General features: G+C 62.1%; 1 protein-coding gene across 3 annotated transcripts; it reads left to right on the forward strand.

Moving 5' to 3' along the window:
- Positions 1–410: 410 nt before the first annotated feature.
- GRAMD2A (GRAM domain containing 2A) lies at positions 411–13,748 on the forward strand. 3 transcript variants are annotated; one of them, XM_076348585.1, is made up of 13 exons: positions 411–466; positions 1,192–1,544; positions 4,157–4,270; positions 5,052–5,109; positions 6,602–6,674; positions 6,756–6,859; positions 7,637–7,735; positions 8,673–8,744; positions 9,857–9,919; positions 11,295–11,451; positions 11,800–11,899; positions 12,009–12,116; positions 12,614–13,748. In XM_076348585.1, exons 3-13 carry the CDS (start codon positions 4,167–4,169, stop codon positions 12,615–12,617), a joined length of 942 nt encoding a protein of 313 aa, XP_076204700.1. In that variant the 5' UTR covers positions 411–466; positions 1,192–1,544; positions 4,157–4,166; the 3' UTR covers positions 12,618–13,748. The 3 variants fall into 3 exon arrangements, with proteins under 3 accessions (XP_076204700.1, XP_076204701.1, XP_076204699.1); XM_076348584.1 differs by lacking the exon at positions 411–466 and having other exon boundaries at positions 1,066–1,544; XM_076348586.1 differs by lacking the exons at positions 411–466; positions 12,614–13,748 and having other exon boundaries at positions 1,063–1,544; positions 12,009–12,120.
- The last annotated feature ends 537 nt before the right edge of the window (positions 13,749–14,285 follow it).

Consider the following 14,285-nt stretch of genomic DNA (forward strand, 5'->3'; position numbering starts at 1 on the left):
GGGGGGGTGGTGGTGGGGTTTTGGGGGTGCTGCTCCTGCCTGCACTTGTGGGCAGAGCCTGGAGGGCACCTGGAGCCTGGCCTGGTGCGGCTGTCCCAGCCCTGGGTTCCCCCCCTCCCGCTCAGGGGGACAGCGGGTCCCTCCCTGCCGCCGCCCGCGGGAACCGAGGCCCGCCCGCGGCGGGGATAGCCCGGAGCTCCGGCCACCGCGGGGCAGGAGCAAGGCGCCCGCGGCCCCTTTAAGAGGCGGGACCTCGCTAGACTCCTCCCCGTCCCGCCAGTGGGCGGGGCGCGGCGGCGGCGGAGGGAGGGGAGTTGAGGGCGGTGGCGGGCGGCAGCGACCAATGGGGGCGCGCGGCGGGGGCGGGGCGGGGCGGCGGGCGGCCAACGGGCGGGCGCCGGGGCGCCGCGAGGAGGTCGGGCGCGCGGGGCATGACGGCGCCGGGCAGCGCGGGGGCGCCGCGCAGGTAGGGGCCGGGGGCGGCGGGGGGGGGGCTCTGGGGGCGGGGGGGCCTCCGGGAGCTGCGGGGGTTCCGAGCGCCCCGAGGGCCGGGGGGCGGCCGGGAGCCGCGGGGCGCCTCCCCGTTGCCGCCGGGGAGCCCGGTGCCGGCCCTCGGCCTGCCCCCGCCCGGCCGCCGGCGGCGTCGCGCTCTGAGGGGAGCGCGGAAACACTGAGGCTGCCCCCCCCTCCCCCCCCCCCGCCCGCCAACCCGGCTGAGGGGACGAACCGGGGCGGGCGGGGGGGTCCCGCCGCTGACCCGCCCCGGGAGCTGCCGGGTCTGCCTGGGGGGGGGGCTCCGAGCCCGGGCGGAGGCTGGGAACCGGCCCCGGGGGCTGCCCCGGCCGCTCCTCGCCGCGGCCTCCGGCCCGTCGTTGCCCCACCGGGGCCGCGAGGGGACCAAAGCCGGGCTCTCTCCGTGGCGTGGGGCTCTTAGAGCGGCGCCCAGCAAAACCCCGTCTCCCGGGTGCTGGGAGTGATCCTGGGACCTGCTGGGACCGAGGCCTTGGCTCTCACCCCGGCTGCGACCCGCCGGGTGTAGGGCCCCGGGGACGGGCGGTTCCCGGGGGAGGGACCCCGGCGGGGGGGGATCGAGGGAGAGGCTGCCCGCGGCCAGACCCCCTGGGCGCGGGGATCTGGGGGGACACGCCATCTCTCCCTCCTCTCCTTGACCTCCTGCCTCTCTCCTGACAGCGCCGCTCGGGACCGGCCGTTCCCCTCCAGCATCCTCGGCGGTGGCTCCGCTCCAGCAGCCAACACACGGGATTGAAATGACCTTGAAAGCCAGGAACAAGGGCAGCTCGCCGGATCCCGCCCGGGCTCGCTCGGGCCAAGGCAGCCCGGCCGCAAGTGCCTCCCTCCGGCTCTGATCCTTGGTTTTATTTTTTTTTTTTCCCCAAGAGGTGAAATCCCTGGCCCGCTCTCTCCTGCCTCCGCCACGCGCTTCCCTCTCGCTTATGCCGGCAGCGGGGAAGGGATCCAGCGAAAATCAAACGCCGCCGGAGGGGCTCACGCCGGACCATTTCCAGGCCGGATCCCAGCGCTGCGTAAGGGAAGGGAGATGCCGATCCACGGGGAGGGGAGAAGCACCGGGCTTTGCCTGACAAAGCCGCAGCTCGGGAGGCGAGCTGAGCTCGGGGAGCCTGCACGGGCAGAGGGGGGGGTGTCAGCCCCGGTATGGCGGGCAGAGGGTCGGCAGGTCGCCGCCAATGTTTTCCCTTTGCCGGGGACTCCTGTGCCCACCCGCTCTGCCTTGCCTCGGGGGCTCTGCGCACCGACTGTTCTTGTTCCGCTTGTAGTTTGGGACACTCGGGACGGTGGTTTTCCTGCTAAAAAAAAAAAAATCCTCAAGATGGGTGATGGTGTGAGCTGCTAGAAAGTGTTTTCCTCCCTGTGCCACCGCTGGAAGCGGCCCTTGGCAGGGAGACCTCCCCGTCAGCTGTGCCTGGAGCCCAACCTTGTCTTATCCCGTGCTCCCGAACCCTGGGTCTCCATCCGTGCTGCATCTGGCAGCTGGGATGGAGCAAGATCTGGAGAGGGGAGACGAGGCAGCCGCTGCAGTGTCTCCACTGGGCCTGAGGATGCTCCTCACAGCCCCCAGACCCTCCCTGGAGCAGCCTGGTGCCAGTGCCGTGTCCGGTGACTGTCTGACCTGGGACTTGTCCCTGGCGGTGACCCTAAGAGGGAGAGAAAACCGGGACAGGACCGTGTAGCGCTTCCAAGTGCTCTCCAGCCTCTGGCTCTTCTCATTTTAGGGGATTTCTGTGTGTTTGGTGACCTCGGGGGGGGTTTCTTGATGCCCTTGCCTCGAGCAGGGGGTGCCTCTCCCTGTCCCCTGTGTGGTGCCCCTTGGCATCAGCCCTGGTTAGGGCTAAATCTGCTCGCCTGGATTAAGCGGCGCAACCGCTTGGGGATTTAAGGGATGACGTGAGGGAAGCCGGAGCGGGCTGAGCTCTGGAGAGGGAGGCTCTGGAGTGGGTCGGAGCCCCTTTTCCAGCGTGGAGGCAGGGAGGATGAAGGCTTTGGCGCCTCCATGACACGAGTTTTGGCTTCAGGGCAGTGTGGCATCACCTGGCAGAGGGTGTTCGCGGCACAGGGCTGCTCGTCCTGAAGGCACGGGGTGTCTGAGGAGTCAGGCAGGGAGAAAGTCTTTTGGTGCAATGCCAAGGGATATTATTTTGGTGCTTCTTGTCGGCAGAGTCTCCCTTCTCTTCCAGACACATCCTTTGACCTGAGCTTCTCCTAAAAATACCCCACAACCTCGGTGTGTTCATCCCGTCCCCGCAATGCTCGGGCTTTGGGGCCGTGCGGGCAGCTCATTTATTTGCAAATGCCGGCTGCGGGGATCCAGGAGCTGGTTCCCAGCCTGGTCCTAACCGCCCGGCACCGGTGACTTGTGTTCGGTTTTTCTGCAGCCCCGCGTACGTGCTGCATCTTGAGGGAGCATCCCCCGTGCCTCCGGCCTGGGACTCAGCCCGGCTCCATCACATCGGGACAGCGTTTCAGTTGGGCCCTCGAAGCTGTGGGAACATGGGGGTCACGCAGCTTTGACTCTCAGGCTGTTTGGGTGACGGGTGTCGGGGTGCAGCACCCCCATTCTGGCCCTCCCCAAGTCTGTGGGGGATTATTTAGATGGGTTTCCCTTTGGACAAGCCCCTCGGAGCGGGAGCAGGGTGTGTGTAGGGAAGCACGGGGCAGTGAAAGAGCCCCTCTCTTTATTTAGGAAGCAGATTGGGATGGCTTCTCCGTCTGGGCTCTGCCGCACCATCACGGCATCGTCCCTGCGGGCAGCGGGATGCGCTCCAGCTCCGCACTCATCCTGCCCGCTGCCGTCCTGCTCGCCCCCCACCTGCTCTGGCATCACCCCCTGCCCGTTGAGCCGAGCTCTTTTCCCTTGAATAATTTCCTCTCCGTAGGTCCGGTGGCCGTTTGCCGGCTCTGCCCAGCCGCCGGAGCCCGTGGATCACTGCTCCGGCATCGGTGCCCTGGCATCGCGCTCCGCTTTGGCTCTCGGTGCCAGAAGCGCCGCGGCATGGCAGTCTCTGGTTGTGGTTTGCCAAGGGCGGAAGCGTCACCTTTCTGGCCCGCTGGCTGATAACCTTCCCTGCGCGGTGCTGGGAGCGTGTTTACTTTACCTGTCGCAGCTGATAAGTGCCTCTGATAAAACTCATGATAGTAAATAACAGGCTTTAACGAGAGAGGAGCGATTAAAGGAGGGAGGTGGTGCCTTTGGCACGGGCTCTGCCCTAGGAAGATGGTGTTTTGCCGACCCAGATGAGCAGACCCTGGCCCTCGCTGGCTGAAATCTCCATCACCCCAGGGAGTTTCATAGACCTGTGATTTTTTTTTTTCCCCATCCCAACCTCCATCTCTTGCACATGGTGGCCCGGGAGGAGGCTCTGCTTTGGAGGGTGTTATCCGAGGCAGCGGGGAGGGAGCCGCCGCTCGGTTGCGAGTGCCGGGGCGTTCCTGGCAGGAAATGCCCTTTTTTTTCTCCACGTGACTTGAGAAATTGCAGAAATATTCTTGCTGTCCTTGAGTGGCAGAGATACAAACGTCTCTGTGCGGATGGGGATTGAAGGTAATGGATTTACGGCTCCGAAATGCATCTCTCCCCTCTCTCCCTTCCCCTCGGGGGCTAACGGGCTTCTCCTTGCAGCGCCAAACCGATGCATGAAAAAGCAGCTCCCCTGAAGAGCCCCGAGCCCATGCACGGCCGTGACAAACTGGAGGCATCGCACAAGGAGAAGAGTTTGGATCCCCTCGACGGCAGGTGAGGGGCAGCGTCACCGTGGCGTCCCGGGGTCTGCAGTCGAGTACTTGCTCTTTTTCCTCCTGTTTCCATCTCCTGCGGCATCCCCGCTGCCTCCGAGCCCCCAAATGCAGCCCACCAGCTGGGAGTGGGCACAGGGGGTCCCCTCTTTGTTTTCGCCCTCAAATATTTGGTCTATAAAAGCAGGGAGGGGAAGAGGGATTTGGGGAAGGGGACCGGTATTCCCGCTGCTGAGGTTGTTGGGAGGATTTCACTGTCTCTGTGGTTTCTCCCTTCATCTGCCTGCGTGGTGGATGCGGATGGATGCCCCCGTGCATGGCCAAAGCCGAGTCCGTCCTCCTGCCCCGGCACGTTCCCAAATTCCCATTTGTGCTTTCCCTGGGGAAACCTTGACCCATCCGAAGCTGCCCATCGCCAGCTCCTAACCTGGCCCAGGCTGTTGCCGGGGACAGCTCTGGGCTCCTTCCCCCCAGTGCTGGGGTGCGTTTTGGGTACGGGCACCCTGGCGCCGGTGCCTCCACCATGGCATGGACCGGCTCGCCATCCGCCCGATGCCAGACAGAGATCAGCCTTCTCCTGCAGCCACTATTTAACCTCAGTGATGTCCCTGCACGCCTGATGCTACGATAAGTCGCTGAGACACCCAAAATGTGGCTTCCCGGGGTCTCTCTTCGGTCCTCTACATCTTGCCGTGTCTCTTCTTGCAGCACACGTGTTTTCGGGAGCGGGTGAGAGACCTGGGGCTCTTCACTTACCTGATTATTATTATTTTTCCTTCCAGCCTCCACCTGAATGAAGCCCTGAAGGATGAAGACATCAAGAAATGCCACCGGGAAGTGGTAAGTCTTTGGCTTTGTGAGCGAATGGGCTGGTTTGTTGTAGCCTGACCCCGGCCGTTTGCCACGGAGAAGCCCGCCCGGGGTCTCAAACGTGGGCTGCGGGAGCCGGAGGTGAAGCCGCGGCGGCTCCTGGTGCAGGGCAGAGGCTCCTGCCTGCGTTTTCAGGGGAGCCGATGGGGGTTTCTTGTGGCCTATGATCTGCCCTGCAAACCCTTTCAGGTTTTTCCATCCAGAGCAAAGGAAAAGGTGGAAATCTTGACCGCAAGCAGCTCCGTTCCCCTCCGTTTGAACCTTTTTGTTTGTTCAAACTGTGCCCGAAGTAGAGCTCTTTGATCTGTCTACAGGCAAGAGAGGCTGTGGAAGAGGAAGGAGCGGAGGGAAGAGGCGTTTTGCCTTTCCCCGTGAAGAAGATGGAGGAGAAAAACATTTTGCCGATTATTCAGAGGCATCTGGGAGGGTTGCGGGGTTGGCAACGGGTTTGTGCTGGGGCCAGCGGCTGTTTCTTGGTGGGGGCTTGGAGGTGATGCCACAGTCCCCCTGTGTCCCTCCGTGTCCCCCCGAAACGCTCCCACCGGCACCCGCCACCATCCCGGTGTCTCTCCGGGGGGTGTCTAAGCCAACCCCAGGTGATGCTGAGCCTTGATCCTCTTACGGCCTGGCTCATCCGGTGACAAGGTGCACGGAGCAAAGGTGACCTTGTCACCGCGGGCAGGAGGGCTCTGCCTGCGGTGCTGCCTGCAAGCCAGCCCTGCTGCCCCGGGGCCCTTGGAGCTGTGCTGGATCTCTCCGCATCCTGGCAAAGCGCCTCGTCCCTTGGATTTTGGGTGGCAGCCGTCACTGCCACGGGGACAGCCGCGTCCCCGGGGAGCGCCCCGAGGTCTGGGGCCCTGCCTCCTCCAGCACAGGGGGCACAAATCTGCCTGTGCTGCCTTACAGGACTAATGGAGCGGATTTAATGCAAAGCGTTAAACAGATTTGGAGCCTTTAACTTATGTAGAGAATTATTTAAGGGCGAACCTGCCGAGGTGCCCGCTGTGGCTGCCAGCAGGCTTTGAAGAGGCACCGGGAATATAAATAGCTGGATGGCGCGGCGCGATGGGCGCAAAGCAAGTGTTGTCACCGTGCCCCGAATAAGGGAAGAGCTCGAGGAGGAGGAGGAGAGAAACCGTCGGGCAAAATAAGTTGCCTGCGGATGAGCCTGGGAGAAAACTGGCTCCTCGCGGAGGCTCAGCCTCCTTAGATAAACTCTAGAAACTAGGGGAAATGTTTCTTTGGGAGGATGGCACAGCGTTTGCTGGGTGCCGGATCATCCGACCCGCCTCTAGCCCTTCGGCTCTGCTGTTCCCAGCCCGGTGGGACCCCGCTGCGCCGGTCCCGGGTGCGGGGAGAGGGAGATTTTTTTTTTTTTTTTTTTTTTTGCAGGAGGGAGGGTTTTTTTGGGGTCTCCTTATCAGCAAGGTCACCGGATAACTTTGCTCTGCTTCATTTTCAGGCTGCTAGCAAGTACAACTCCCAGTACCACAAGCTGTTCAAGGACATCCCGACGGAGGAGAGCGTGCTGAAAGGTGGGTGGCGCGGCGTGGGACGGGCACGGGGGCGGCAGGATCCGGCACACGGTCTGCCATGCCCCTCTCTCTGCCTTGCAGTTTGTTCCTGCGCGCTCCAGAGAGACATCCTCATCCAGGGAAGGCTTTACATCTCCCCTAACTGGCTCTGCTTCTATGCAAACCTTTTCGGGAAGGACATCAAGGTAACGTGGGGGCCAGCCCACCCTGGTCCCTTAGGGCTCGTAGCCCAGGCTACGCCGCAGCCCGCTTACCCCCTCCCGCACCCAAATACCGCCAAAATCGCCATCAAAAGCCTCTGATGCGAAGGGGAGCGCGGCTGTGCCTCCCCCTCCGATCACCTGCGGGATCTGCCTGGGGAAACCAAACATTGATTTGGTTTAAAATTCCCTGATGCAAAACCTCCTACAAGCCACAACGGTGTTTGAAGGAAGATCAAAGGTTTGGGGGGGGACACGACACAACAGAATTTAAATCTCTCTTGTCTTTTCTTCCCGTTAGTCTTGTGGCTGACGGGGATCTTGGGGAGAGACGACTTCCTTTAAAACTGGGATGAAGAACTGAATTATTTATATCAGCCGCTTTAAACAAATATCTGATGGAAGTACGGGGTTTCAACGAAGTTATTCTGCTATAAATTACATCCTGCCTTATTTTTAACCCTCCCTGGGCTTGCAGGGGGTCTCTCGTGATGGGTCTTAGGGAGAACTGCTGGACGACGCTTTCCCCGTGTCCTCACCATTTTGATCGAGTAGAAACCACCTCCGAGCCGAGATTAATGCGGGGGGATGCCGTGACCTTTAATAAAAACCAAGCTGTCTCTGGGAAATGCCAAATCCCCGCGTCGCCGCTCTGCTTGGGGCATAATTGCGATGCGTGTTAAACCTCCGCCTTGCGAAAGAAACTCCCTGAGCTCGCGCCGCGCCCATCCCTGCCCGTCCCCGTGTCTTTTTGCCCTCCAGGTTGTGATCCCGGTGGTCTCCGTACAGCTGATAAAAAAGCACAAGACGGCTCGGCTGCTGCCCAACGGCTTGGCCATCACCACCAACGCCAGCAGAAAGGTAACGCTGGCGCTTCGAGCATCGGTACCCGGCCTCGCTGCAGCCGGGGGACGCCCTGGTCCGAGTTGGCTGGGATTGGAGAGCAGGGAACGAAGCGATTCCCATCCCTGGCTGAAAGCGCGGGCTGGTTGGGAAGTGAGCGCTGCTCTCCGTGCTGGCAGCCAGCCAGGGCAAACACCGCAGCTTTGCTTTTGTTTCTGAATTTCACTTTGTTTCTGGGCGAAGCAAAGCCCAAGTGAAACTCGGCCGAGCCTGACAAATCCCTGCCAGGCTCAAATAAGACCTTTAAACTCCTTAAACGCGAGGAGGGGAAGGGATTGGGCTGGCGTTCAACCCGAGCTGGCGGAAAACTTGGTTAAGGGGCTGAATTTCCAGCTTTTAAATCACGTCGGGTGTTGTCGGCTGCAGTGAGCTGACGTAGTCCTGCTCGGTGCGTCCGAGTCCTCGCCCGCCCGGGTGCTGCTCGTGGCAGCGTGTGTTGCCCGTCCCCTCCAAGGGAGGGGGTTACTCCTGTGGGATTTTAGCAGGGGGTAGGACAAGGCAGGATTTGGGCGTTCAAAGCGATCTGGTTGCAAGGCTGCCCTGCACGTTGTGTGGGCTCTGCATCAGGCGAGGTGAGCGCTGCCCCGTGTCCCCTCGTGCTGATCCGTGGGGACGGTTTTGGTCGCTCCCGGCCCTGATTGCTGCCGCATCCCTCTGGGCTGAGCGCGGGAGGCCCCATGGGGACAGCAGCTGAGCGAAACCGGCCCCAAAAAAATCTGGTCCAGGTTTTAGCAGGCTGCAAAAATAGCAGCAGGGAAACTCTGCGGGGGGGGATGCGGCTCCCAAAGGAGGGGAAATTCAAGGGCAGGACGTCTCTGCCTGTTCCCTGCCTGTGGGGAACTGGATTCGGGATGGGGGGGAATCTCTCCCGGCAGCTTCTCTCTTTCTCTTGCAGTACATCTTCGTGTCCCTCATCTCCCGCGACAGCGTCTACGACGTCCTGAGGAGAGTCTGCACACACCTGCAGGTACCCTCTGCCCCCGTGTCCGACGGTGTTTCGATAGCCACAAGCTCCCTTTGGGCTGCGTCTCGGGGAGCAAAGCTCTTCGCCATCGCCACGAAGGCTTTGGACCGCTCCCAAAGCCCTCCCTGGTGCCCCGCCGCCTCTTCTCAGCATCCTTGCTCTGCAGCAAGGGATGGGAAGAGGGGCAGGAGCCCGCTGAGAACGGCAGCACTTCATGACACTGCTGCATCCCCACCATCACCTCCGCCCGATGCAGGGGGCCGTCCCGCTGTCCCCGTTTCGTAGTTCAAAATGACGGTGGCTGTTTCTTGACAGGCTCCTGAGCATCCTGGCGGGGCAGAGCCTGTCCCTGGGTGTCGTGTAGGCGTCCTGTCCCCATGAGGTGCCGGTGGCCTTTTCTGGGTCACGGATGGCAGAGGCAGAGCCCAGAGTTTCTGCTCTCTCCCAGGGCGTGTATATGAATTATAAATAATCTGGTAGTAATACTAGTTCTGCTACTCCGCACATTGCTGCCTTTTCCCCAGGTCTGAAGTTTAAGGGAAGGAAAAATGGTACAAAGTAAAAAAAACAAACAAAAAAAGTTGAATTAAGCCTGAAAAGGGAAGAAATCCATCAGCCCTCGGGCTGGAGAGGAGGGTTGTGGGGACCTCCTCTGCTCCCTGCCTTTGAAGCACGTGGGAAGCGGTGCCGGAGCCCTTCCCCGCCTGGAAGGGTGGCTGCTGGGTGTGCTGGGGCAACGATTTGGGTGACTCAGCCCCGTCGCTGAATGGGGGAATTTATTCTTTGAAATGTGCCTGGTTCTGCCCAGATATTCCCTTTTTTCCCCTCGATGGTTTATCCCTTCCACCGGGAGCCGTGACCGGTGCAGTAGCCCTTGCAGGAGCCCTCGGCTCAGCCACGGCCCCGTAAGGTTTTTGGCAGCGGGAAGCAGCGATGCAGTGCCCTGTCCTCTGCCGGATGCTTTTCTTCATCCCCAAAATCCCCGTGCTTGCAAACTTTAAGCAGCTGCTCTTCATAGACTCACCAGAAACGTCAAAATTCAATTTTCTGGCTCAGGTTGAAGCAGGGAGAGGTGGTGCCCCAGCCGGTAACGCCCCTTTCTTTCTCCCCTCCAGGTTTCAAGTAAGAAGAGCTTGAGTTTGAAGGAGCTTACGGAGGAGCCTGATGCCGTGTCACTGGTGAGGGTCAGGGCAGCTCTGGGAGAGGGAAGGACCCCCATGAACTCGTGCCGTGGGCAGGAGGGCGTCCGCCTGGCCCCCTCGGTGGGTTTAACGCCTTCCCGGCGTGCTGAGGTTCGGCTGGCAGCCACATGCAGGGTGCGGAGTCGGTCCTCTCCCCTCGCTGCTGAGAAAGGTTGCATGAGGATGCGGCCGTTGCCTTCGTAGCTCGTCCTCCGGGATCCTCGTACCCCAGTTTGGCAGAAACGGCCAGGTCAAGAGGACGATTTGAACAGCCCACGGCTGAGCACAAGCCGATGACCTGGCCGGTTGGTCTTGGGGGTCTGTTTATAGACCGCAAAACTTCGGAGCGATGTGCAAAACGCTGCCGCTCCGCTCCCGCCGGCTGGTGCTGTTCGGAGCTGTGAACACGGATAACAGGCTGGAAACGTGGTTGAATTATCCAAAAACCCGTGGGATGAGTGGGACGACTTGTAGCCAGGAGGCTGGAGAGGGAAAAGGCTGCCGAACCGCGGTGTAACCAAGGGAGTGCGAGGGGCCGCATCCTGCTGCCTTTGGAGCACGGCGGGGCTCGGCTTTGCCCACGGTGGCTGTGTCCCCAGCCGGCGGGATGTGTCCTCCGTGAAATGCGGATGGCCCGTCCCTGTCTCCGCTCAGTCACGAAGCTGTTGGTGCTGCGGCCGTGCCGGGCTGTACAGGGACGCTGAGCAGGGTGTCCTCCATGGACCGGTGACCCTGCGCATCAGGCCGGGTGCAGGAGGTGACAAATGCGGTGTCCCCCGTGGGCCGGTGGCCCTGCGCACAGGACCAGGAGGTGACAAGTGGGATGTCCCCCCCGGGCTGGTGGCATGCCAGGGCTTGAAGGCGCTTTTCAAGGAGTGAATTGGGAGTGATCCAGGCTGGAAGCATCTCCCGGTGCTTCTGCGGGATGTAGCCCTTCAGCAGCTCCAGCCCCGGGGACTGTCCGGCAGGGGAATCCCTCTCCGTGCCGGCTGCCGCCCCACTCGATTCGGTGCCTTTGCGGGGCCTGCTGGAACCGGGATGCTGAGCCACGGGGTGGGCGAGGGGCTCTCGGAGGATGACGGGTGACCGCGCTGAGCTTCAAACCAAGGGGTGAAGGAGGCAGCGATCAGTATTTGGGGCAGGCGTGGGGTGCGTGGGCAGGTCCTTCCTGTGGCAGTAGGAACCTGTGTCCCCACGGGGCCGTCGTGGAGGACCAGCTCCCCCTTAGGATGATGTTTTGGATGTGCTGGTGCTCGATGGAGATGCCGTAAGGTTCGAGTCCGAATCTGGTGCCCGGTGCATCCTCGGCACTGCCGGTTTCACGGGAGAAACCGCTGCCAGGGGCACGGCTCACCCAGGGCTGTTCCCGCAGGAGGTGATTGTCCCCGAGGGTAAGTGGAGGAAGGTGTCACCCGCTTCGCTGTCACTGTCGCTGCCGGACGCCAACTACCAGTGCATCCACCGGTCCTCCGTCAGCAGCCTGAGCACCAAGGAGAGCTCCTTCACCTCCGAGGAGCCCCTGGTTTCGGGTGAGGGCTGCGTCCGACCCGGGGATGTGGGTTTGTGCCCTGCTCCGTGCACGGTGCTGGGCGTAAACCTCCATAAATACATGTTCATCCATCCTCCGCTCTCGTGGAGGGGATTTCTGCCTTGCAGATGAGCAGGGTTGAGGCAGGGAGTCAGTGATGGGGTCCTGGGGATGGGACGGGGTGTCCTGCCTGCGGGGTCTGAGCCCTCGGCGTGCGCCTGTAATGCCCGTGCAGGCCGCGTTAGCCCACGGGGGAGGATTATTTGATGCTTGAAGGCTCCTGGTTGCTGGAGGAGCACGAGCATCTGCCCAGTGTCGCTGTGCCGCTGACTCTGGGCTTGCATTTCAGAAAGTGCAATAAACACCGAGGAGGAGCTGGAGGTGGAGCAGAGCTGCGTGGCGGAGCTGAGACCTTCCGACTACCAGCTTCTGAAGATCTTCATCGTGCTGTAAGTGTGCCGAGGGCGGCCACGGCGTGGGGAGGATGGGGGGCTACGCTGGGAACGTCCGTCTCGACCGCCGGCCGCTGAGCGCTTGTGCTTGTTCTTGTGCTCCCAGCATCTGCCTCCTGGTCGTGTCCTCCTCGTACCTGGCGTTTCGCATCTTCCGTCTGGAGCAGCAGCTCTGCTCTCTGAACCGGGACTACCTCTCCCGCGGGCACAGGAGGTGAGGGACCCTCAGGGACACTTCGGGGCAGGTGGGTCACACCGCGAGTGGAGGACCCGAGGGATGTGGTGCAAAGAGCAATGGCTCCGCTCCGTGACACGTCCCAGGGATGCTTTGTCCCTTATCCCGTGCCTGCTGTTGGGATGGCCGACGGCAGACCGCAGAGCGCCATCCCCGTGCAGTAGATGATCCCATCAGCTGCTGGTTTGAGCCACCGGGGAAAGCTCTGCTTTCCCTGAGACTTTCAGCCCTTGGGAAGAGGTTTCCTTGCGGGTTTGGGGCTGGTTCCCCGGCTGTAGGAAGCTCCAGGGCATCTCGGCTGCGCCCTGGGGCTAACATGACTGTGGGCATCAGCAAGGGATGGACAGGGGCGGGTTCCCTCGGGTTGGGGACATCGGGGGGTTCTCCCTCCTCGTGCCCGTGGGGCCTGGGCACCCGGCTGGGGTACGGTGCCTCCACAGCCGCTCTCCCTGTCTTACCCTGCTCTCTGCTTGCAGGTGACCGTTACCCCCAGTGCTGGCTGAGGACGGACGCCAAGACAGTGGCACCCTGCGTACGGATCCCGGTGCTGCGTCCTCCCAGCTGCGGCTGTTGCACGTGGCCCGGCTTTCCCTCGGCCGGTAAAATGGGACCAAGTATCTTCTCTCTTCCTACTGGCACCCGCTCCCGGCGGGACCGCCCAGCCGGCTCACAGCCACTGGTGCCGACTCCCCGTCCCACTGGAAACCCATTTTCTCCCCGGGATGCTGCTGCGCCGTAGCACCGGATGATGGCTCGGGGCTGCCGAGCAGTTGGACCTCCCCTTAGGACTTGCTGCTAAAACGGGTGCCGGTTTTTATTCCAGACTTGGGTTTTTCTTGTTAAAAGATGACCTTAGGCTCACCGGGAACCCCCAAAAATGTGGATGAGTTGCTGCTGCTGCTCTGGGTGAAGCCCGGGCAGCAGCTCTGGGCTGAACCCGCCTGCTCGTTCCCCTCTTGGTACCCCTGGGGCCGCGGCCGGAGGAATGGCCCCAACCCCAGGGGTCTGCAGGGACGGGGAGAAAGGGGCCACCAGCCCTGTGGGGCGTCATCTATCCCAGCACCCAAGGGTGGGGGTACAATCCAGGGCTCCGCTGGGCTCCGTACCGGCCCCCAGCCCTTCTCTCCTGGAGCATCGGGGCATCTTGGCAGGGGGGTGTGTGTGTGTGTGGGGGGGTGTGTGTCCCTGCAAAGCACTTTAGGGTCCCCCCAGACCAGGGGTCTTCGCCGGGGACCGCACCTGGGAACGCTGCTGGGCCAGGGCTTCGTTAGCCCCGCTCGCCTTGTTAAGACGTCCCGAAAGGAGCCCGCGGCTGGCACCGGTGAACGTCCCGGGTTGCAATGTGTCTGTGCCCTGGTTCGTGTTAACCTCGTCACCGCGTGGAGCCGAGTGCCGCAGGATTTATCCCACAGGATTTATCCCACAGCCTCCTCCGGGAGCGCGCTGGGGCGGCAGGTGATACCTGTGTGATTTATTTGGGTTTTTTTTTCCTATTTTTTGGGAACTACAAGTGCTGATGGGGCCAAATCCCCGCGCCCTGGGGAAGAGCTTGCTGCTCGCTCTGGGCTCAGAACGGCTTTTAAATGAAAATAAAACGAGGATTTTCTAGCACGCCCCTGTCTGCTGCTAGCATCCTTGCGGCGGTGCCGGGCTGTGAGCCCCGAAATGGGGTACCCCAGAATTTGGGCTGTCCCGGTGCCCCTTCGCTGGCCACGTCCTCAGGATGTGGATTACGTGGGGACAGCCCCGTCCTCGCGTGGGCTTGGGGATGGGTGGCATCGCCTTGTTCTCCCTTTGGGACAGCGCTGGTGGACCTGGGGCTGCGTGGCTCCCGATGTCATGCCCCGTAGGGCAGGACAGGAGGCATGCTGCGTGGTCCAGCGCCGCCGGGATGCTGGTGGGTGCTCAGCACTGTGTCACCCTGGCCATGCTGGGGGGGGGATGGACGGGGGACACCAGGCTGGGGGTGCAGCCCTGGCTGGGGCAGAGGGGGACCGGGGTGGCTTTTGGGGGACACCCAGGGCCAGGGATGCTCCCGGCATAGGGGACGGGGAGGTTTTTTCACTAGATGGCAGCAGAGACTGCGGGATGCGGCGCTCAAGCTGGTGGCAGGGCCACCCTGGGGACAGTGGGTGCTGGGGAGGGTGC

This window comes from Aptenodytes patagonicus, chromosome 10 (assembly GCF_965638725.1).
Source record: "Aptenodytes patagonicus chromosome 10, bAptPat1.pri.cur, whole genome shotgun sequence".
NCBI lineage: Eukaryota > Metazoa > Chordata > Aves > Sphenisciformes > Spheniscidae > Aptenodytes > Aptenodytes patagonicus.

Bases quoted from the DNA above. Each gene is read 5' to 3' on its own strand.
- GRAMD2A (XM_076348585.1), top strand. From the start codon at position 4,167: ATGCATGAAAAAGCAGCTCCCCTGAAGAGCCCCGAGCCCATGCACGGC. The intron at 6,675-6,755 runs GTGGGTGGCGCG...TCTGCCTTGCAG, and splicing joins GGAGGAGAGCGTGCTGAAAG to TTTGTTCCTGCGCGCTCCAG. The intron at 11,452-11,799 runs GTGAGGGCTGCG...CTTGCATTTCAG, and splicing joins CGAGGAGCCCCTGGTTTCGG to AAAGTGCAATAAACACCGAG.